Source organism: Rhynchophorus ferrugineus, unplaced genomic scaffold (assembly GCF_030347505.1).
Source record: "Rhynchophorus ferrugineus isolate W39M unplaced genomic scaffold, kcgeb_rfMv2 rfM10, whole genome shotgun sequence".
Classification (NCBI taxonomy): Eukaryota; Metazoa; Arthropoda; class Insecta; order Coleoptera; family Curculionidae; genus Rhynchophorus; species Rhynchophorus ferrugineus.
In genome coordinates this window covers 25,230,688-25,255,217 of record NW_027472589.1, presented here as the reverse complement: position 1 = coordinate 25,255,217, position 24,530 = coordinate 25,230,688, and the positions used below count along the sequence as shown (strand labels likewise).

At 33.6% G+C, this 24,530-nt stretch overlaps 1 protein-coding gene across 1 annotated transcript; it reads left to right on the top strand.

Moving 5' to 3' along the window:
- The first annotated feature begins 1,376 nt into the window (after positions 1 to 1,376).
- Positions 1,377 to 22,565, top strand: LOC143203905 (cilia- and flagella-associated protein 100). Its single transcript, XM_076416230.1, has 8 exons — positions 1,377 to 1,601; positions 1,650 to 1,782; positions 8,688 to 8,925; positions 11,529 to 11,761; positions 16,811 to 16,986; positions 19,361 to 19,543; positions 19,601 to 20,148; positions 22,255 to 22,565. The coding sequence occupies exons 1-8, from the start codon at positions 1,489 to 1,491 to the stop codon at positions 22,458 to 22,460; spliced, it is 1,830 nt and encodes a 609-aa protein (XP_076272345.1). The 5' UTR covers positions 1,377 to 1,488; the 3' UTR covers positions 22,461 to 22,565.
- Positions 22,566 to 24,530: the final 1,965 nt, after the last annotated feature.

Genomic DNA, 24,530 nt, shown 5'->3' with positions numbered 1-24,530 from the left:
TGGGTTATTCCAAAAGATCTAGATAGCTTCTTTAAAAGCTGCATTCATTAGGTTGTTCAAATACGTGTAAATTCTTATTTTGAAATGATGAAGGCGCAGGGACAATAATTTATCAATTTTATATTTAACTGAAATGCCATTGAAATTTGCTGATTTTATTCTTCAGTTTCTTTTTTTAAGATTCATATTTGTCTAAAACATATTTTTAATATAATGGTGAAATTATAAACATTTTTGTACTGTTTGGTCTTGGTACTTAACAAGTACAGCCCATTCAAATCATAGTGTTACTTAATTTAAATTTAAAAACACCAATAACATAGAGATAAAAAATTCATTAAGTTTTTGTAGGAATTTCAAGGTGCCGCATGTTATTAAATGGGCTCTTATATTCTAATATATTTACTGTGTATAAATTTGTATATCACCAACAATGTAAATTCTTCAAAAATAAGACAATGTCCAAAAGGCGAATGCGCCAGGATATTGGTACAAATCTTATATTTATATATTTTATATTTATATTTAAGAATAATTTGTAGAAATTATCGAAATTTGCAAATTATATTAATAAGATTTTGAATTATAACATCGTGGGTTAAGTTGCCGACTAATTTATAAAAGAATTCTATATAAATATAATTTATGTAATAAGAAGGCCCATACTTAGTTTCTAATAAAATAAAATGTTTACTATACAACTACATACGGTTTGGTTCTCTTGAGTCTGCGGCCTAATTCAGTCCTGTCCAAGAGTTGTAGCACTTTGTTGTTTACATCAGAGTGAAGTCTTTCCTCATGTCTTGTTCTGAATCTCTTAATATCTTCTGTTCCTATAGTATTTGGGTGCATAATATTTTTCAGCACTTTCCTGAAATATTTGTATCATGTTTTTAGTACCACTCGCAGATATATATACATATATATATATATATATATATATATATATATATATATATATATATATATATATATAATATTATAATAAATATTTATTATGACCAATCCAAGTGAATTAAATTAAATTCATGAAAATAAAATAAAACGGCGGATGTGCTTTTATCAGTTTTGTGTACAATGTTTCAGTTCACATTATGTGCTACTATGTGGTGCTATTATTGTTTTAAGTGTTACAATATAGCCTACAAAATCAGGAATGTTTAAATTCATTAGACAAAATAAAATAAAGCTACAAAATCAAAGAGTTAAAAATAAGCCTGATCGTAGTAGTATTATTATGACTTTAATACTTCAATAAAATAATATATTTGTAAATACCTTATTAATATTTTTAATATATCAACAACATATTATTGGAGAAATAATACTTTTAGTTAAATGTAGTTGAAATGGCGAATGCGCTGAGACCCCAGGCCTTGTCACAAGTTTTAAAATAATTGGTATCCATAGAAACCCACTAAAACTTCGCCGCTGACAAGAATATTACCCTTTCGTCTGATCTATTTTCGGCGATATTTTGCCACCGTCATGGCTGACGTGCAAAAACAAGAGTCTCAGGGCTCTTTGCCAGATCAACTGCCGATAAGGTCCTCATCGTCCACGTCCAAGAGTACAGTAGTGGCCAAAACCAAATCGTTAAGGTAATGTCTCAAAATTATTCAGCCCTAGGGTAATTTTCGTTCGTCTAGGATGGCAATACCGGTTAAGAAACCCAAGTTCATCACCGCCAAGCAGAGATACAAGCCCAAGACGGCGGTGAGGGAGAGATTCTTCACGTCGGGCCAGGGAATCGATCAAACCAACTGCAAGATCCTGGAAAATGTAAGTTTGTTCGTTTTTTGTGTTACTTTTTATTAATATATTTTTCCCAGCTTCAGTGTTTCATATCTGGAACGTTCTTTTGTTTAAAGGGTTCTAAACCAACTGTCGTCCTTTGTTGCTATTATCATGACCTTCCTCCTTATATTACCAGGAATTGATACCAGATTGATTGATAGTTTTCGCATTTTTTAACATGTTAATATTTTGTTGTTTTCTGATTTTTCTGACAACAAGACGATGTTGTGTCAATAGGGTGAAGCCGTCAAGTCTTGACATTTTTTGATAACGACGAGTCTGAAATATGCTTTGTAAACCAGTATTCTATATTTTTGATTTTCATTTAATATTTTCGGTTAATTCTGATACACTTCACTAGTAATGGTTTAATTTGTCTTTATTAGGTTCTTCCGTGTATTTTGCTCATCGATATATATTGGTGAAATTTTTTTTTATCTATACAAAATATTATTATTTATTTGTTTGTCCATATATTTGTTTTGTCTTGATGTTTGTTGTGTAGGTTTGGCTGTTGATCTATTTGATCGTATTTTATTGTTTGGAATTCCTTGGAACGCGTAACTGTCGGAGGGTATTTAGCCTCGGTTGTCGTTAATAATCCTTGGTTTGTGTTAATAGTCTCTTAAAGAATGCTAAAGCGTTGTGGAGACCAATAATGCTAGTCAGTCAATCAAAAAAACTGTTTAATTTCATACAAAGAAGTGAGAACTGTTGATTGGCGAAATAATACAAAACAATACTGAGGGTTTAGATCTATTCTCAAGTAAACTAAATCCCTATGCCCAGATGTCTCATTCATCACACTATTAAGAGAAACATATACACACACAGTTGTGCGATTTATCATATGTGAAGGCAATATATCGAGAGTTTATAGAACTTTAGAAAATAATATTGTTATATGGACGAAATGGTTAAACTAATTTGCAATGATTTCATAATAAAGTTATTATTACTGTTAAAATTTTGGTGATGTGTGAGTAAATACGAAATACTATTATAATGCCTTTTAGAGTAAATTTATGGACGAAACTAAAATTAATTACAATAGAGCGACCGAGTGATATTGCTAAGCGGGTGAATTTAAATTAGTTGTAAAATGTCATACTTTTGTAACGCTAATTTGGTGTTTGCCATCGAACAAAGGAACATTTATGTTAAATTATATGAAAACACATGTTTTTACAGATATTTGAATACATATCTAGAGATAGTTGAAGATATAATGGTTTTTAATACGAAAATGGAGAGACATGAAAATATATAATTAGCGTTGGGAACTATCGACTGAAAATAGTCGAAACAGTCGATAATTGCAAAACAGTCGAAAGTAATTACTATTTTAGTCAGATACAAGGTTCCACTGTTTTTTTCCATTCCTGATGTCAGACGAAGATGTACTAATTCTTTCCTGTATAAATTGTGAGAGAGAAAAGGACAGAGATAATTGCTTGGATCTGTAAAAATTAATTGAATAACAACCCCACAAATGTTTTATCGTATTTTAATAATATGTTAATTGCTATTTTAAATTTTTTTCTGTTATTGAATTAATACATTGTTACTAATCGTTTCCGTCTAACCTACAATTTGTCTTTATACTAACTTAAATCTAGGGATATAACTAGGAGGACCCATCGGCCCCAACTCAGTCTCTGGTGAAATAATGTTTATACATGTCACTGCTGTATTTCTTATTACATGTACCTCACTACACAACACTACACAAGATCAGATGGTGTGATTGTTTTGAGTCTATGTCCTGTTCTAGTGGTATTCAAAAGTTGCAATATTTAAATATTCTATGAGAACGGAGTCTTTACTCATGCCCCCTTGCAATTCTCTTGATTTCTTGATTGAGTGTGGGTATCTGAAGTCTCGATATTCAGTCCTGTAGTATTTGGGTGCACCCACAATACCTCTCAGAACTTTGTTCTGAAAAAATTGTATTTTCTTTATGTTACTCTTTGCAGAACATCCCCATAATTGAACTCCGTATGTCCATATAGGTTTCAATATTTGCTTATATAATAGCAATTTATTATGTACCGATAATTGTGATTTTCTTCCCATTAGCCAGTACATTTTCCTACATTTCAATTCCAGTTCTTTTCTTTTCTTCTTTATATGTTCCTTGTTTATTTATAATTCCTTCCTGCGAAGTTTTGCATCGAGATTCATTCCGAGATACTCTTTTTAAATAATATACTATAATAAACATAGATACTAAAATAGAGTTTAAACAAAACCTAAAAAATAAAAATGTACAATAACCATAAATACTAAATAAAAATGAAACATTTACCTAATCATAGAAAAAAACTAAGCCATGACATAACTAAAAATGGTGGCACCATATCTATCAGAGCCTTTTTAATTAAAATACATGTTTCACTTATCATTGAACGGACATATTTTTAATCACTATTCAAAAATCAGCTTCTCTCTCGTTATGCGATTTCTTCGATTGTTATATTATGATGAATAATTTGGCCAAATTTTGAAAAAGCTCGTTCCGAAGTGATATATGTTGCGGATATAACAGAATATTTTAGATGTAGGTAATATAATTCAAGTAATATCATTTTATGAGCTTGCAAAAAATCTAACAGGTTTTCTAGACGTTGTAAAGTTGTTGTAGTATCTGGTGTAATTATTTCTTTTATTCTAGCTGGAAGTTTATCAAAATATCTTCAGATGTAATACATTCTTTGGTAGTATTTGTGTCTTGATTTTCTAGTTGTAGTAAATTGTATTTTGTGATAATTTCTTGTATCGCCTCAACATTCCTTGTAATACCAGATACTGATTTTTTAACTCGAGCATTGCAGATAGTAGAACTTGAAGATTCTCTTTCAAAATATCCTTAAACCATAGAACGTTTCGCTGAATGCACCATTCTACTGAAAAGCTATAAAATAATAAAAATAGATTGCAAAAAAGATTCCACTGTCTTACCTGCTGATAAAATAAATCTTAACCAAAAAGTGTCCCGACCATCATTATTTTCATGTATCTTTTAATAGATAAGGAAATAAACTGTTGAATATAAAAGAATTGTTTTCCTATCAGAAACTATATTTATTAGGAAATTTAACTGCTACTGTAGAAACTTCTTCAAATCATTTTGAATCGATGCAATTTCTGGAAGCTTTTGAGTTAGATCGAGAAAAAAAGTTAATAAAAAAATTAGCTATTATTTCCATCAAAACAGTCAAAAGTATTTTACTATTTATTTTTCACAAACTTATTATATTAATATTATTAATAATAATAATTATATTATATTAATAATCTTGAAAAATAATCTTACAAAATGCTGCTATATTAATATACAATATACTGTTATTTACAAGCAAACTACCAAATATATATATATATATATATAGGTCGTCACACCTGTTTAAGCAATAAGAGCAAAATTGTGGTATACAAAAGAGGAGGTCTGCGCAACATACTATAGCTCGACAATAGCACGTGAGGCTCAAGAGATGACTCATCCTCAGTCGCAGCAATAGATTAACGTAGAGGGTTGGGAGCTGTGACCAAAAATATAAAAAATAAACAGATTTTATGATGGACAACACAGTGTCAGAACAATGGACAGAACAAATGTATATCGTTGTCTGTACTAGATAAATAATGAGTAGATATTAAAAGAATATATCATAGCATAAATGTTATTGCAATAAATGTAATAATTTAAACAAGATAAAATTTATCTAAATGCGAAACAATTCAATTACATGCAATATATTTAAGTTATGTAGACATCATATTTGTTTTAAAACATTTTACAAAAACCAGTCTTAGATACAATCATTCTGTGTTTTTTAATGATACACATCTCTCTGAATTGCCTTGGAATAACCATATAGAAATTTAGAGCATGCGCAAATAGTCGACATTATATCACCTACATAGTAATATAATTTTGGCACAGAAAGTTGGATACCGCACAGTTCAGATTTGATTCTATTTGAATATCTGTAAATGTGCCCTTAGAGAAATTTCGCAAAATTTTATATGAAAATTATAGTGCTTGCAGGAATATTCGATAGTTCCCCAGTTCAGACTCTCTTATTTTCTCTTATTTTTTGTCATCCAATAGTGATTGTTCTTACAATTTTTATATTTATTGATATCCTGTATTTTTATTTGTCCTTATTTTATATTCAATGTTTCACTTTTAGATTATCAGTTAGGTGCATTTTACTCACTAATACTTATTAGCTCTTTATTATTTACTTACTATTAGCGACCCGCCCCGGCTTCGCACGGGTGCAATGCTGATACTAAATTAAATACACTACAGAAAAAATATGAACGTTGTATATAAAAACATAGCGGCCCGCTCCGACTTTGCACGGGCATAAAATATATATGCCTATGTCACTCAATGAAAACATGATTAAAATCGATCCAGTATTTTTGGTTCATTCATTACTGCCCTTGGCCTGCACGCATTAAATTTGGAGTAAAACAATTCCTCTTCCCCTATACTTACTATGAAGATTTCCTGCTATCTTTGGAATATCTAAATTCATACAATTTTTATTACATTACACATTTTTAAACGCAAATTTTAAATTTGTAATATCTCCGAAAATATTTGTTTAATTTATATGCTGTAAGGAACCATAATGATCTATATTAATTGCACACTGTATTTAAGGTACTTAATTCGATAAGGATTAATGCCGTATTGCTTAAAATAGCTTCTTAAATAAGCCATTTTCTCACGTAAAAAGTAAACAATAAAAATGGTTAATGTGGGTTATCCCTAAAAGATAAACATATACCATCGCGGACTTTTTTGTAGACCTTTTTATGGTGTACAATACTGTAGTACATTAATTTGATCTAACTCGTAGGGTTAGGCAGCGTTTTTGCTAATTGCTAAATAAGCCTAAAAAAATAGGTTAATTTACGACATCACGTTAGAAACCTCTAAAATTAGCAATGTTGCCTTAGTATATTATGCATGTATTATACATATAAACCTTCCTCTTGAATCACTCTATCTATTGAAAACCGCATCAAAATCCGTTGTGTAGTTTTAAAGATTTAAGCGCACATAGGGATATAGGGACAGAAAAGGCGACTTTGTTTTATACTATGTAGTGATTTATTACATTGTTACTGGTCATGGTGGACTATCCCACAATTTTTCTTCACAATAACATAAATCCAGTTATCAGGAAGGTGGGCTATAGGCCTTATCTTAGCTTCTAGTGTAATAATGTTTATGTATTAACACCGTTCTTTTACTCTCAAATTCACCCCACTACACTACACTGCGAGATCAAATGATTTGATTATTTTGAATATGTGTCCTGTTCTGGTGTTGTCCGAGAATTGTAATACATCAATATTGACATGACAATGGAGTCTCTCCTCATGTCTTCTTGCGATTCTGTTGATTTTCTGAGTGACAGTCGGTATCTGAAGGTGTCGGTGTAAGTAATCAGTCCTCTAACATAGTATCTATAGGTGGATCTACTAGTTCTCGTGGACTATCCCCATTATGTACTGATAATTCTTATTTTGTTCCAATTAATCAATACACTTTCCTATATTTTAACTTCAGTTCTTTCCTTTCCTTTTTTACGTATTCCTCCAGCGAAGTTTTGCGTCAAGATTCATTCCGAGATACTTAGCGTTGTTACGATATGTAATGAGAGTTATTTATTGTTATTGGTGTTTGTCTGGTCGGTCTGATTATACGCACAGATTTGCTTTTGTTAATTTTCATTATCTAGGTTTGGATCCGATTATTATATTGTAACTTATCTGCTGTAATTTTCATGTGTTTCATCACAAATGTAGCCATCGTGATATTTTCTATTTGGGTGATATTACATGCCTAGAGTAAGTAAAGAATTAGCTCCAATAGACTTCGTTGTGGTACATCTGCTTTAGATTATTTTATTGTACAGTGTTGCTTCTTCTTTTTTGACTCTACACATTCTAGGTGCAATGCAGTACTCTGATAGTTCAGTGGCTTGTTTAGGTAACATTTACTGTTGCTTATGAACAAGGCATTCGTGGTATAACTTATCGAAGGTTTATGCTACATATAAGAACATGGCTCAACAAGCTTTTTTACCTTCATAGACTTCTTAAAATACGTCTGTAATTCTATGAACCTCTCTATAATTATACCTACTAATGAAAACGTGAAGTATTAATGTAACATCAACAATTAAATTCCGCTCAACAACACTCATTATTATTGTTGTCGCATTTAAACAAATCTGCTATCGAATGAATTTATGGTAATGCAACATTGATTTGTTTGATTTAAAAGTGGCCAATTTAACGTCAACGACAAAAGGCGACGGGCCCTACTGAACGAAAATCCAGTTCAAACTTTCAAATAATTTTCAGGCAAGCTAGCATGTGAGTAATGAACGCTTTCCAGACGTTTATATACAATAAAAGGATCCGAAAATATGTAAAATGTATACCATTGACCGAAATTGCCATTGCGGACCATTTAAACATCCAGGTGGATGGAAAATGGATTTACGACGGCAATCTCAAATCAAAATAGTTATAGGTTAGTTCAGAAATATGGCTCTTCCAATACTTGTACATATTGACATCAAAGCAGAATATTCATGAACGTAAAGTGTTGTTGTGCATATGGTGGGATTAGCAAGGTGTAGAATATTACGAGCTGCTAAAAATCGAATAAAACTATTGCTGAAGATATCTACCAACGCCAATTGAATAAATTGAGCGACAAATTCATACGAGCGACAAAAAAATATCACTTAATATTTATAATTATATTAATGATCATTATTTTTAAAAAATATGTGTTATTTTAGATTAATAATTTGGTACTGATCAGCAAAGGAATTGTAATTATCTGATTGCAGGAACCTTCGCCATTTCAATACCCGAAAGACCTAGAGGAGTTCGCCCACAAGGTGATGACCAAAGCATGGCGGAACGACGTCCGAATCAAGGAGCTGAAGATGAGCTGTAGTAGAAAACCGGGATACAAGGACCGTCAGCGGAGAGACCTGTTGAACAGGCTCTATGTCGAGGAACCCAAAGTGACCGACATGAAAACCATCTTGGACTTGGCGCCAGAGTATTTCAAGGTGGTAGAAGGTGAGCAACCATGACAAAATGTTATTTTTTCATATATCTGTTATTTTAAAGGGCTTAGCAAAAATAGTGTCGCCCTTTTAAGAAAGTGTACCCGGAGGCGTGAAATTTGGTACGGTTTTATCTTATATTAAGAAAGAATTTTTAGTCCTAGTGTAATATGCGTTAAAATAAATATATTCCACTAAATCGAAAAACGCAAAAATCAAGAAACCAGGAATGGTTGTTGGAAGATGGGTGACAGAAAGTATACAAACAAACCCAGTGGATAGCCGTGCGGGGTAAAAGATAAGCTGGTCGACAATAACGTACTAGGATCGAACTTTGCTGGGGCTAAAGGTTTTTTTTCAAAAAGGTTATAAAATGAAATATAGGATATATAGCAAGTTTAAATTAAAAACGATTAAGAATAGTATGATACGTAAAGTTATATTTTATATTTTTTGCAGAGAAAACAAATTAGTGTGTCCGTTTTATCGGAAGGTATGTATAGTTGTGAAAGAAAAACCCGACATATGTGGGTCTCATATTTCATTCACGACACATTTCATCCCAACATAGATTATTTATATTATTTGATATGGTTCCGGAGACATAGTATATCATTGTACTAAAACGTTCAGAATTACGTTGTTAAAATTTTTCTGTACATTTTAGTGGCATTCGCTTCCGATTAATTTCAGGTTTCATTAGTAAATGCATTTATTAGCAAAGCAGTAACCGAATATTGTAGGTAATAAATACGTTAATTAGCACACCATCAATGAATAAATGCAAATGGATATTGTTATTCTTCATTAGTATATTCTTCATTTCTTTCTGTGCTGTTAGTTCCCTTGCGGGAGATATGACAAAGTAGAAAGCAATAGCCAATATGAAAGCCATAAAAGAGTGAAATAAATAAGCAAAGAACGATGTAATTTTATTTAAGAAATTAGTTAAAGAAATATTCTTTCAATGAGGATGGTATTTATTATTTTTGTAATATATATTTTAGGGGACAAATATGGATAAAGGATAGATTAAATGAATAAATACATGAAGTACTGAAAATATGCAGGATTTAAAATGAAACTGATCAATGATCAATTATTTTTATTATTTACTATATAGACCTTATATATACAGTAGTTAATTTCAAATTTGCTTTATTCATATATTATCTGCTTTAATACAAAAACATGTATTACTACATTATTATTCCATACTTATGTCTTAACATAAAAGTAGAGGAAGATCGTGTGTGAAAATAATCTTACTTATGATATTTTGTTTTAATGTTTAGTAGTAAATTAATACTAGAACTTAGAGAGAAAAAACCTAATACCAACACACCAGTTTGTGTTTATTAACAAACACTCAACAATTGACCAGATCCACAGAATAACAGATGTTATTGAAAAAGCCTACGAAAGTCAAAAAGTATGTTTGTTCATAAATTACAGAAAATCTTACCAGAACAGTACATTACAGCCAGAATGTTAAGACTTAAACAAGAAGAAAGGATGTGTACTGGGATCAATGCTTTGTCTAGTCTACACTTGTGAAATACCAGAAATGGATAATATTACGATGTCTACATTTGCTGATGATACTACGATCATAGCTGTCGGAGACAATAGTGAAGAAGCCACACGGAAATTACAACAGAAAAATGACAAATAATGGACACAAGCTTGGAAAATAAGAATTAATGAAAGTAATTCTCTACATGTGCAGTTCACCTATAAACAGACCGTACAAGTACCAATAACATTAAATAATACTCAATCTACTAAACTACTAAATAATACTAATCATTCCATATATCTTGAAATGAAACTTGATGAAAAACTTCGCGAGAAAGAATATACAAAGAAGGAAAAAAAAGAACTGGAATTGAAATATGGGAAAATGTATTGGAATTGGAAGAATATCAAAATTATCAGTAAATAACAATTTGCTATTATATGAGAAAATACTGAAGCCTATATGGACATACGGAGTTCAATTAGGGAGATGTGCTACAAAGAGTAACATAAATAAAATACAAATTTTTCAGAACAAAATCCTGAGAGGTATTGTGGGTGCACCCAAATACTAGAGGACTGATTACCTACATCGAGACCTTCAGATACCCACAGTCAGTCAAGAAATCAAGAGAATTGCTAGGGGGCATGAGGAAAGACTCCATTCTCATGAGAATATTGAAGTATTGCAGCTTTTGGATAGCACCAGAACAGGACAAAAACTCAAAAGTATCAAACCATCTGATCTTGTGTAGTGAGGTGCACATAATAAAGTGCAATAATAAAAAATACAGCAGTAACATGTATAAAAATTCAAATATATTTCACCGGAGACTGAGATAGGGCCGATGGGTCCTTCTAGTAAATAATTCTTACTAAAATATAAAATATAAATAAGTCCTTCTCCTAAATAATTTAAAATTGCATCAAATACATATGTGATCTTATATTGAAAATACTGCGAAAACAAGTTTTAGTAAAATATCATTTTCAAATTAGTCCTTTTACTCTATTATGAGGGAAAACTGATTAACTTAATACATTGTGGTCGAATTTCGACTACAAGACGATCACTAATATATATAATACGTGTCATAGGTCGTCCAATTCCCGACCGCCTAGACATCAGGAAATACATCGAAACGGTGAGGGAGTCCCTCAGGACGAAAATCGTAAACGGCTACCGGGAGGACGACATCATGCTGATCGAGGAGAACCTCCTTCTGGAACAGAAGATCATCGACTCCATCAGGGACAACTACAACAAATACGTGAACGTGTTCGAGGAGTTCTTGTACAGGGACCACACTTCGTCCATGCAGTTGCTCAAGGTAAGCTCGCGTCTAATAATAACGTTACGTGGTGTGTAGCCGAAGAATTCGGCTATTGCGACGCAGATCGGACCGTAATCTATCATCAGCGCTCGTTGAAATTCCCATTATTGTGTTACGTGTAACAATGTATTGTTGTTGGGGACGCTGGATGCCGTTAATATTGGGTTTAGGAACGGGCGTTTTTTTATTTTGAACGGTTTGAATGTTTCGCTATAAAAATCGTGAAGGGAGTTCTGTTTTAACCGGCGGCCTTGACATAAATTTTGATTATATTATATTAATGGCCTCATTGTATTAAAATACTGGTTTTATAGTAGACATATTGCTCAATATTTAATAATGTTCCTGTATAATCGCTCACTTTAGTTGTATTAATTTAAGTGTTTGAGTATAATGCATTATAAACACACTTCATGGCAGTTGTGTTAATTTTTTAATATTTACTTTGCGTTGCTACCGGGAAAGAGAGGTAGTATTTCTACATTCCTTAAAGGCTCCTATGTATTATGTTTTTCCGGTGTTCTTTTAATTCTTTCACTCATTTTAATAGATCTCGGACCCATTTACTGGCCCACAGACAGTAATAAAGTCCCAGACCTGCTGGATTCCTACATTTCAAAAGGCATCTCATTAAATTAAATTAGTACAGAGAACATGTGCGACCTAACATCTGATCACACTCCAGTATTGTTAACACTGAGCGCGACAATCCTAAGAAAAGCAAAAAAGCCTCTTCTTACCAACAAAAATCTTATCAACAAATATACTGACTGGGACAAATTCAGATTAATATTGCAGGAACAAATCAGTTTAAAAGTCAGCGGCAAAATGTGCTACTCCAATAACAAGAGATAAATCAGAATATGAAGTAATTTACCTCCTCGAAATTAGAAAAATGATAAAGAAAGGCGAAGAGCTAGAAGAATATGGCACAGAACCAGAAATGCTGCAGACAAAACAACTTTTAATAGAATTAGTAATCAAATGAATCAAAATATCAAAGAATATAAACATAGAATATAGAATTGCTTTCAAAAATATGCAAGTGAATTAAACCTAAAGGCAAACAAATATTTTTCGATATGGAAAGCAATTCGAAGATTTAAAAGACCAATTATTCGAGTACCGCCAATTAAAAATGATCGAAATGAATGCGCTCGACGCAATGATGAAAAAGCTGAATTGTTCGCACAATACTTAGCTAACATATTTAAACGTAATGATATAGAATCTGCGATGGATACATCTCCTGTTCATCAACCCAATGTAGATCTAAATCTAATTTCTCCATTGGAAGTTGCCACTGAAATTGATAACCTCAATCCTAAAAATGCACCTGGAATAGATGATATTTCACCTGGATTATTGAACGAACTGCCACGAAAAAGAATCATCATGTTGACATTTACATATTTAATGCCTATTTAAGACTGAAGCATGTTCCGGAATGCTTTAAGGTGGCATAAATAATTATACTCAAAAAACCTGACAAACCTGCAGAACAAGTCGAAACTTACAGGCTTATTTCGCTGCTACCTGCAATATCAAAAATATTTGAGAAATTAATATTTAAACATGTTAAATATTTTGTAACAATACCAGATTTCCAGTTTGGTTTTTGAAATCACCACTCAACAATCGATCAAGTGCACAGAGTAACTGCGGCTATTGAAAGGGCTTTTGAGGAAAAGAAATACTGTTCTGCAATATCCCTGGATGTCTCAGAAGCTTTTGAAGCTCAGAAGCGTTTGGCATTTGGGATTAATCTGTAAGATGAGCAAATTGTTACCGCGTAACTATTGTCAATTGCTGGAGTCATATCTTTTCCTCGATATTTAAAACTATTTCGGCTGGAGTTCCACAAGGTAACTTCTTAGTTGTGTATATGCTCTGCACTGCTGACATTCCAACAACAAAAGAAGCACTACTTAAAACCTTTGCTGACGACACAATTATTATGGCAAAAGATATATCTCTGCCTAAGGCAATAGAAAAAGTGTAAGTGGCGGTCAACAAAATCAACAAATGGACAAAATATTGGAAAATTAAACTTAATAGCTCCAAATCTGTCCACATTAATTTTGCATTGCAGCGAAATAATAAAAACTTAATTAGATCACTCAATGGATGCCCGATTCCTCAAGCAGAACTACTAGCACATCAACTGGCCATCCAACGCTGCCAAAACAAAATTCCTCGATTAATTACCAATGCCTAACGCTACGAAATCAACGAAGACTTCACGATGGCCTGGAAATCAAATGGATTTGCGAAATTATCCAAGATTTCGTCTTGAAACACGAAAGAAGATTACTAAATCATACTAACGTGGAAGCAATACAACTAGTGGACAGCGCGCAGGATGTCATTAGACTGTAGCGAACCAAACCATACGAACTTATATAAAGTGTATACCTTGACTGTAAACTATAGTTATAAGTTATTATAATTTTATAATTGAGTAATACATATTGATGTATTTTCTCGTATTTGTCTTGCTTGTGAATTAATCCAAGTATAAATAAAATGTAGTAATAATTTAATTTATAATTAAGATTGTACTATGCATATCTAATAAAAATATTATCAAAAAAAATGAACAAAAGGAACTTACTTAAAAAAAGTTGCTACAACATGCATATTAATCAAAATATTTTCTATCAATTTCTACAACTTTTTTCCATCTTTCTGTTAAAAGAAAAACAATGTTGGCTTGGCAGCGATTTATTCATTGATCAATTTTCGCACTTCTTCAGTACTTCGAGGCCGTGCTTCAACCTAGATATACTGCATCGATCTGAACAATTACTAATCAGAAGGTACTGTGTTTGCCGAGTGTGCTAGGTACGGTAGAACTTCCCATTCGGCCTGCAGAAATGTGTTCTTCACATCTTTCGAAACGTGTGATCGAGCATTGTCATTGATAGTAGATGATTATGACTATTGATGGTATTTTCTGCGACAATAAGTCGTTAAATTGTCTTATGTAGGTATATGTAGGTGCAGTTTCACTCGATTTCAACAAGTCATAATATAATACACCTTCCTGATCTTATTACATGCACAGCAAGACATTATGCCTATAAATATTCCACTTAGGTATCCGTGTTGAGGCTTCTCCTGGGCTAACCCATGACTTTTTAGGCTCGGGATTGCTGTAGTAATGCACTTTCCATAGTTAGTCACAAAACGCCACAGCATAATCTCCTTTATTGTCCGGCAAGTAATTTAACCGTGATGTCGAAATGGTTTTCAGTCAATTTGTATCACAGCCATTCTGGCACTTTTGGATCTTTCACATAGCATGTAAACGTCTTGAAACAATTGATTTATCAACTGCTGAGCTGTCAGAGAGTTATTTGTGTATTTTGGCTCGGTGTTCGTTCAATAAGTTTTGCAATTCATTATCTTCGAGCACTTTTGAACCTCCAGGCATTTCTTTGCAATTGATATAAAGATTATTACCTTTAAATCGTTGAAACCAAGAGATAGTAGGAAATATGATGGAGCTGTGTCCCCACAGGTTTTTAAAAATGTTTGATGGGCATCGGCAATATCTAATAGATTTCATAAAATTAAAGAAAAGAAGTAATGATGTCGAAATTAATAGTTAATTTAAAATTTAATAGTTAATTGTCACATGAAAATAATACATAATGATAAAGCTCGGATGAACAACCTTTCAAAGGGTAACAAAAACTTTTCATATAGTTTAATCACATTTATATTCAATATAATTTTATCATCGCCAAATTTGGACCCATTTTGGTTTTAAAATGTGGGTAATATTTTCATGATTTCTTCTGTTATATTCCGGTAAAAAATAATATATATGAATGCATATATAGAAATGTTCTATATAAATAATTGTACGCCAGATAAAAAGCAATGCTAAGCCACAAATCCTTAATCTAACTAACTTGAATTGTTTCTTCCAAGGAAAACGACGTCTGGTTTTTTATTTCCGCACATATACTGGATACACAATACTTTTGAGAATGAAGATACATTATAATGAAATAATAGTGATTATAATTAAGACTCAAAAATGTTGACTGTACTTTATGCCAGACGCACAAAAATGGCGTCATAAACAAACAACCGCATTATAGAAATGAGCCAATCAAATACCTTTGTAGGCCCATTTAAATAGACCATAAAAAAGTGGTCTCAGAGTCATTAGTTTAGCATTAGAGGTAAAACCTCCATATATACTCTATGCGTGTTACATTATCAACTAAGCGCAGCTATGGCAAATGTCTCAAAATAAGCCTTACCATATTCTAAACTAAGATAACCCGATTCACCTTCAATTTTTTCACTCCAACAATATAATCCAGAGGACTCATCGATGTATTATGCTTTACAATACCTAAACCAACTGACATTTCTCCAGATTCACAGGAACACAGTATCAGTTGTCTCTGACGTACCACCTTCCTATATATATATATATATATATATATATATATATATATATATATATATATATATTATTGGTTAGTTTTAAAGAACTCATTGGTGATCTTAAGTAATTTTTGATCAACGTGAATATTGAAATATTTCTATCACAGCTGGCATTGCTCATGGAAACTGCGAAGAATATTCGAGGTATTATAATATTGGACGGAGTATCTTCCAACTTGGATTTCCCAGTAATTTTTAAATAATTTATTTTCATTGCCTCTAGCAGCAATCACCTTTCATTTTTTCACTTCAGCAATACAATCCAGAGGACTCATCGATGTATTATGCCTTACAATACCTATAACCAACTACCATTTTTCATTTTTTCATTCAATTCGTATGCAGGTGTGTGGAGAATATGAAATTGTTAAAATATTTATACAGTACGCTGCGCCACTGATTCATAATATGGCTTCATTGAGCGGTATTATTGGAGTTGAATATTAGCGACCTCAGAACCGAAATTATTTTTGCCCCACTTTATAGATTGGATGTTGTTAACGTTAGGATTTAGTGTCATATCACTAAATATTGAACAGTTTTTCTTTTTAATTGTGTAATTCGTCTGACTTTTGGCAGGATTCTGAAAAAGCTGCGCGCGAAGCCTACGACAAATACGAAGAATATAAGGCTGTACTGAAGAAATTCGGCGCTATCCGATCCTCCGTGTACAATTCGGAGGAGAAGTGGAGAAATTGTCAGATGTACGAGAAGTTTCTGTATTTGGTCAGTCCGTTCAGCTGGAGGATGCGACAGTAAGTGATTAACGAATACTCGTAAGCATTTAATTAAGAAAAACAATATTGATCTGATTTTAATCTAATATAAGTGCGAATATTTTAATAATTGCCTTCTTAAGAATCACGTGGATGATATTTCTTGCATTTCTATTTAGTGAGTTATTAACACTCAAAGGCATCTTGTTTAGCATCTTTAATGCATGTTTGCTAGTTTTGAGATGTTGGTTATTCATATTTGATCACATTTTATCTCACTATAGTTGGCGATCTGTAGTATGGTTCTGGCTTCGGACAATGTCTTGTCTTCTATTTTCGGATACCTTTCTATGATCATGACCCATGCCTTTTCGGAGCTATGCCTTTTCGTCTTTCACTCAAAAGGTCGATTTCGCACCAGAAGTTTTTTTATTTGACATACTTGCCCAAACCATTTTAGCCTGAGTGTGTGTTGAGTTTGTTCTTTCGTGGTAATGTTTTTAATATATATTATTAGATATCTATGATTAGAACGGTAGCTGGATATGGTTACGATTACAATATTTTTATATAATAACAAATAACAAAATATAATAATATAAAAACAACAGAACAAAAATGGATATGACTGACGAAATGCTCAAATAATCAAATAATTGAAAATTTTGATGAAAAATAAAGACACATACATGTAAATACACAAATACTAATGATATAAACAACATAAATACTAATGATGGAGGGTGGATTTAGATAGCAAAATTGGTTGTTGTAGGTTAAGAATCTCAAGGATTAAGAGGAGTTTCAAAGGAGTATGGTTATGTTTTCTTAGTTTATAAGTCTTGCTGCTATCTTCCATTAGATCCCAGTTCAGCTGTGTTAAGTCATCTAATTCAAATTCAGTAAAAGATAGTGTATATTTATATTACATGATGTGTTGATCATGAGGACCAATTGATATGATGTCCTCAGCCATAAGTTCAATCCTTTCGTTTCTTTTAATTCCCTTGTGACTGGAAATTCAGGCAAAAGGAATTATCATGCCTAGTGTAATTCAGTTGCACTCAGTGCGCTAGAAGAATTCGTGCTGATTCGCCACTCACCAGGCCCTTCTTTCAAGAGTCATTAAGCAGTACAAATTGTCATGTGTTTGGGGAGGCTGAAAGTTAGGAAAGTGGATGCACCTAGAACAACAATACCAATTCCCTCATCGCTCTTTGATCCATTGTTATCATTGAATTTTCAAATATCTGTGCCAAAATCCTTTTTTTGTATATGCAAGACGATTTTTGTTTATAGACGAAGATAGAGAGGGCTAGAAGGGTCATTTTGCGATAAGGAAACATCTAAAGTTTAGTATATTTAACACATGGGTTGAAAAGTTCCGAGCTTAATAAAGAAAAGGCATTTTATTATTTTGTTCATAACGATTTATCTTTTGCCTCAAAATAGGCTTGTGCAACAGGTGCTGTCCGCTCAGATGACAATCGTTTTGATTCCGAAGTGAAGTGATGGATCCAAGTCTCATCCATTGTTACATATCGAGGCAAAAATTCCGGTTTGTTACGTTTAAACATGGCCATACACTAGTCAGAATCATCAACACGTTCTTGTTATTGGGCAACAGTAAACAAACGCGGCACCAACTTTGAACAGAGCTTTCTCATAGTCAAATGCTCATGCAACATAAGACCAACACGTTCTTTTGATATCTTTACGATGTTAGTTAACTCACGTAACTTCACTTTGCGATCTTTCAAAAGGATTTTGCGGATTTTTTAACTGTTTTCTTATGTAATCACCTGTATATTGGTGTGTCTCTACGACTACGTTTGAAGTTAGCAACCAAAGGTTTTATTGTTATTTCTGATGGAGCGTAGTCCTTATAACACTTTTCAAGTCATTGCTTCGCTTGAGCGTTATTTTTCCCATCAAGAAGCAGTGTAAAACTAAAACATAAAATTGTTTTAGATTCATCGTTTTGAAAATAACCAAAGTAGTGTCACTCTTAACACAATCACTCACAAACTTATGGGTAGAATATCATGAAATTTTAACAACTCTCTTTTGAGTGCTAGCACGAACTGGAAAAGTGGTGAATGCAATAAAACTAGCGTCAGCTATGTGTTACGCCCGGGACTTTTCAGTCCATGTGTTACATAGAGATAAAATATTATTCGATATGATGATGGATTGGGTGAGGAGTTTAGATTATGCAAGGAGCGATATTTAAAGTGAATTTAGCTGAAATCTAAAGTGATATTGGAGACTGGGAATTGGGCTAGGCGGTAGGCCCCGAGACCTACTCTAAGAACACAATTTTGGATGGTTTCGAGGGAAATATTAGATATATCCGACATAGATATTTCCGGAATGCAATTTAATACTTCATTTTTAATTTTGTTCGTCACAGTCATACGGAAGCCGAAGCTGACGAGGAAGCCGACGACAACATGTTCGGTAAGTATCGCCTGTCTATGGTGGAGAATCAGATGTCGCTGAGCAACTTGCTGCAGCAGTTCGAGAACCAGTCCTCGGACAACCCCGAGCCCGAGCTCTATTTCACCGACCCCGAGCAATTAATTGACGTATTCCGGTTGGTAAGCAACAAGTAACCATCCCCTCATGTTTGCGATCACGGTTCCGGTTCCAGATTCATGGAGATGCAGAATCTCAACTCGCTCCTACACTCCGAGGAACTGGCGATACCGCTGGAGCAGGTCCGCGACGGGATGCGCGAAGCCGAGACCATGTTCGACGAGGAGATCAACAATCTGCAGGAGATCATCGACAAACTGGAGGGCGGTATCAGTTGGGAGGAGGAGCGGGCCAAGTACCTGGAGGAACTGGCCTTGAAGTTGATCGGGAATGAGTTCAAGCAGCTGGTCATGGCGGATGATGTGTTGAACTTGCACGTGTTCGTCGAGGACGTGTACGAGACGAGAATCGGACCGAATGACGCCAATCTGAGCATGGCGGCTATGATGAGAGCTATCGAGGCCAAGTATAGGAACGAGCTATTGGCTCTGGATAAGGTTCCAGCCGAGCAGGTGGCATTACTGGAGAGCGGCTGTTACGCGGAACAGATGATGGTGATGCGCTTGGCGGAAAAAGCCGCCAAACAGTACCTGGAGCTTCAGAGACTGACCGCCAAACTCAATAAGGCCTTTGCGCCACCATTCGTGAAAACTATGGGTAAAGGTAGGTAAAAGGAATGCCTATATATAATAGAAAAAACATCTTCTGTACCACTAAGTTGTGTGTATTATGCGTATTGTTTTTATTTCCTTCTCTTCCTTCTATTTATTTGTCTCTGCTTAATTTTCTTGCTTCGGTCGGGGCTTTTCCTCTCCTCTGAAGTATTATTCTGATATATTCATCTCAGGTTTCCTAAAGCCTTGTGCTCTTGTGCTCTCCAGAGTTCTGAGTTGTCTCGTTTCAATGTATTCTTCCACTGATTCGATACTGAGGCCTTTTCTAGCTTTTTTATTTCTCGCACTGTCCATCTTTGAGATATTTTCGGAGTCTTCTGAGTTATTTTAGTTCTATTCTACTACTTGTATATTCCTATAAATCAACCTGTAAATGACATCGTACACTTTCGTTTTAATTTGTCTTGATATTTCCTTGTTATTAATGCATTTACTATTCAGAGTATTAATGTAAATGTATTTACTTGTTTTATGTTTAGATTCTCGATGAGCGTCTTTATTTCTTCTGATTCTGTAATAACACCATGACTTTCGTTCTGCCTTATCGTTTTCGTTATCATTGCATTTTCTCCTTGTGTCATATTCCATCGGTTTAAGATGTTCTGTAGGTGATATGGTCTACAAGTTATCATTAGTACATAATCCTCACAAGCTTCTACCGTTATTTCTATTAGGTCGTATTTTGCTTCTCTATATGTAATCGTGTTTTTTATAATCGGCAGTTTCAATTGACAATGTTAGCTTCACTGTTTAGGCACATTTAAAATTCACAAAGAAGAAGAAAAGATACATTTCTATCTTCAAGTAATCTTTTTACCTATGATTCTTGATGTGGAGTTTCCGTCAAGTTTCCTCTATTTCCGCTCAGCTTCAAAGCTTCAAGAACAGCATTTGATCAATTAATTTGTCTTAAGTAGACTTAAGAAAACTTATTCGAAATTCTCTCAATGCCTGAATCGGAATGCCTTTTGGACTCCATCAACCTTCTCTCCACCAAACAGTCAGCTATTCATTTTTTCTTATAGCTTCACTGCAGCTGTCTTTTTCTGTGATCTTCAGCAACTTATTCATTCAATCAGATTGCAATTATTTGGAATCAATTTCGATAATTTTTGCAAATAGCTCATTTATGTTTAAATTGATTAAATTAATTAAGTAAATAGAGGTCAAGTCACCATTCTAGAAATCTATACGACCACTATCTTGTATAAAATTGATTTTGGATGTCTGATTGATAACGCTCATACCTATCTGAAAATTTTTCGTGAAAGAATTGCTCTAAAAGTTCTCCATCTAAAAGATTCCATTGGACACCTTCCGGTCCTTCTCTACTCATTAACCTATATATTTCTTCTTCATAATACCTATTTAATGATGACACAACTATTTCTCTTCCATGCCTAACCCTAGTACTATTTCTTCCTCGTATGATCCCCTTCTCTCTCTAGTAATTACGTAATCGATCTATGATGCACAGTATCTCTTCATGTCATCTTCAGTACATTATTTACAACATACTACCCTGAGACATTGAGCTGTCTATCCTGAACTCTCTCGAGACTCTTGACGCAGCCCGTTGAGTGTGAGTGAGTTCAAAAGGACTTCAGGTCTTTTTCGTCTGGTCTGTCACTAGTTTAAATTCCTCTTGTACTATTTTTTCACAGTGAAGTTACCTAGTTGTGTCTCCTATTTTCTAGTCCTGCTTGACTAATTATTCTCAGCTTTATGGCCTCCAATCTTCGTGCCGGCCAGTCATTTTTTTAACTTAAATTTTCCTATTATCTTGCTTACGAAACTCAGATAATTCATCAATCCTCAGACATGTTGCATCTCCAGCTGGGAGGTTTTAGAATAATAAAGCAATGAAGGAAGCAAGAACTGCGAACTTTCTCCTCAAATACTATTAATACTTTTATACGGGCATCATACTCATGTTAAAGGTCACATCCATATATTAGTGTTGAAAATAAACTATTTAACATGAAAGAAAAGTATTTTCACCAGCTTCAGCTTCAGCTCATACTATCTTACAAAGAGCATTCAACGAAATTATATAACAATAATTGTAAAATTAATTAAATAATATCTTTGGTAGAGCCGAAGAAGCGATCGCCTCCAGAGGAACATAAGCTGCAGCAGGTCGTCCAACAACGCGACTTGACCACCGAAGAGACCGAGTACCTGGATTATTTCACCGATTTCTGCAAATACGTGGACAACCCCAAAGACTACGGCATCGACGTTACCAGCACCACACCGGCCGTAGCCGATCACGTCTCCGACTCTCAGTCCAAACAATGATCTTAGTGTATAGTTTAAAATAAATATTTGTAACAATCTATGGAAAATCTCTACATAAACCCATAATATTAAATATTCCTGCAGGTTGCAATATTTGGGAGACAATAAAGAAGCTCATCAAAGACGTTTAGAAATTTATGGTGACGCTGCTCCGTCATATTCGAATTGTCAGGTTTGTGGGATGATTTTAATCAGTAACAATGAACGAAAATCCACTTCAAGCTCTCAAAGAACTCTAGACAGCTGGAGCAGAAAATGGCTACCACACGAATTGACTGACAATGCAATTTCGAACCGTCCCGGCATCGCAATTTCATCGCTTGCCAAGTAAAAAGTGAAGGGTTTTTTTTGTGGCTTATTGCGACTGACGATTAGAAGTGAATTTGTGGGTTATCCAGGAAAGGCATCCACATCGACACCAAAAAAAAAAGAAAAGTTTGAAAAAATCGTTTCTTATGTTGATATATCGAAATAAATGATATCAATAATTCAATCAAGGTTAGGCTCGCTGTTTTTTTTTTGTCGATGGATATTTATTTAATGGATTTATTTAAAAACTAGCGAATACTTAAATTACTGATAATAAATTGAAGAAAAAACTTAAAAACAAACATTGCTGGTCCTTTAATTCCTGATTTTTATAGATCAATATGCAAAATTATGATACTTAAACTAAAGTCTTCGCCCTGTACTCTGGTAACGTAACCACATTAATGTTAACACGTAGCACAACCCGTATAATACTCTCCTTTACACTAATACTGTTTCGTTAATTTATGAGGCTTCATACTCGTAAGTATAAGAAGACTGAACAATTGGGTTTTCGGTGTCCACAAGCTGGATAGCCCCGACATTCACATGGTTGAGTAACTTTCGCTTCTAGCTACTGGCAAATTTGGCTATGGTGAACAGTACGATTTGAATATATCGATGAATGACTTTGTTTCTGCAGATCCAGGGTGCATCAGTGATGCTCCTTGGAGCTTTATTTGAATGCTGCTTTGGCTGGCACAATCTCGGAGTTGAATAGTATTAGTCCGAATAGGTTTCAAGATTTGGTTATATAGGAACAGTTTGTTATGTGTAAACAACTTGGAATTCCTTCCAAGTAGCCAATGAATTTTCTTCAATTTGATGTTTAACTGTTCTCGTTTTTTTTTTTGACATGAAGTTATACAAGGAAGTCTAGCCCCTAAGGTAATTCCTAGATACTTTAGCTGAGTTAACATATAGTTATATATATATATATATATATATATATATATATATATATATATATATATATATATATATATAATAACAACATTCCAGCGCAGGCAAATACTTAAGGTTTTATCGCTTATTGCCACCAATGGGGTTCCAATATCGCAAATTAGCATATTACTGTTCTGGTTTTCTTGCCCTTTATTCCTTTTTTATATAAAATATATCATTCTCCTTAAGAGACCCTTAACAAGGCTCTGAACATATTAATAGACCAGATGCCTCAGATATCTTTACTACATTGATTATTTTCTACAAAGGCCAACGTTGAAATATTTTAATAAAAATATCTATATATCGTTAGAAAATATTGATGAATTTCAAAGATCTACTATTCCGATGACCAAAAATTGGAGTTTGAAAATAAAATCAACCTCTATCTATAAATAAAAGAAATAGTTTATCTTCAAAATAATGATATATCGATATATTTTTTTAAATATTAATGCATTTCAAATATTTACTACGCTGATGATCAAAAACTGACCACAAAAAAAAGAAAGACCTGAATCAAACTATATTTTTATATCCATATATCGAAATAAAAAAAATCGCTCGAAAACATCGATATATTTTAATCAAAATATCTCTGTATCGATATTTTACAACAGGCCTACTCTAGACTGTGTCTACGCTTCCTAGATGCATTTTAAAGACCGAGACTCCCCTCGGAAAACGCGGAGGAGTTCGGATAGTGTGTGCGACGCGTTTTCGTCGAAATTTATGGGTGTCAGAGGCCAATCTTCCCATTTAGCAGCTGTGCGAGCTCGTTTGATAAATTTATCCGGCTCATTTTTAATAACCAAT

Coding starts and splice junctions, on each gene's coding strand:
- LOC143203905 (XM_076416230.1), top strand. CDS start 1,489: ATGGCTGACGTGCAAAAACAAGAGTCTCAGGGCTCTTTGCCAGATCAA. Junction 16,987..19,360: donor TTCAGCTGGAGGATGCGACA/GTAAGTGATTAA, acceptor TGTTCGTCACAG/TCATACGGAAGCCGAAGCTG. Junction 20,149..22,254: donor CGTGAAAACTATGGGTAAAG/GTAGGTAAAAGG, acceptor TATCTTTGGTAG/AGCCGAAGAAGCGATCGCCT.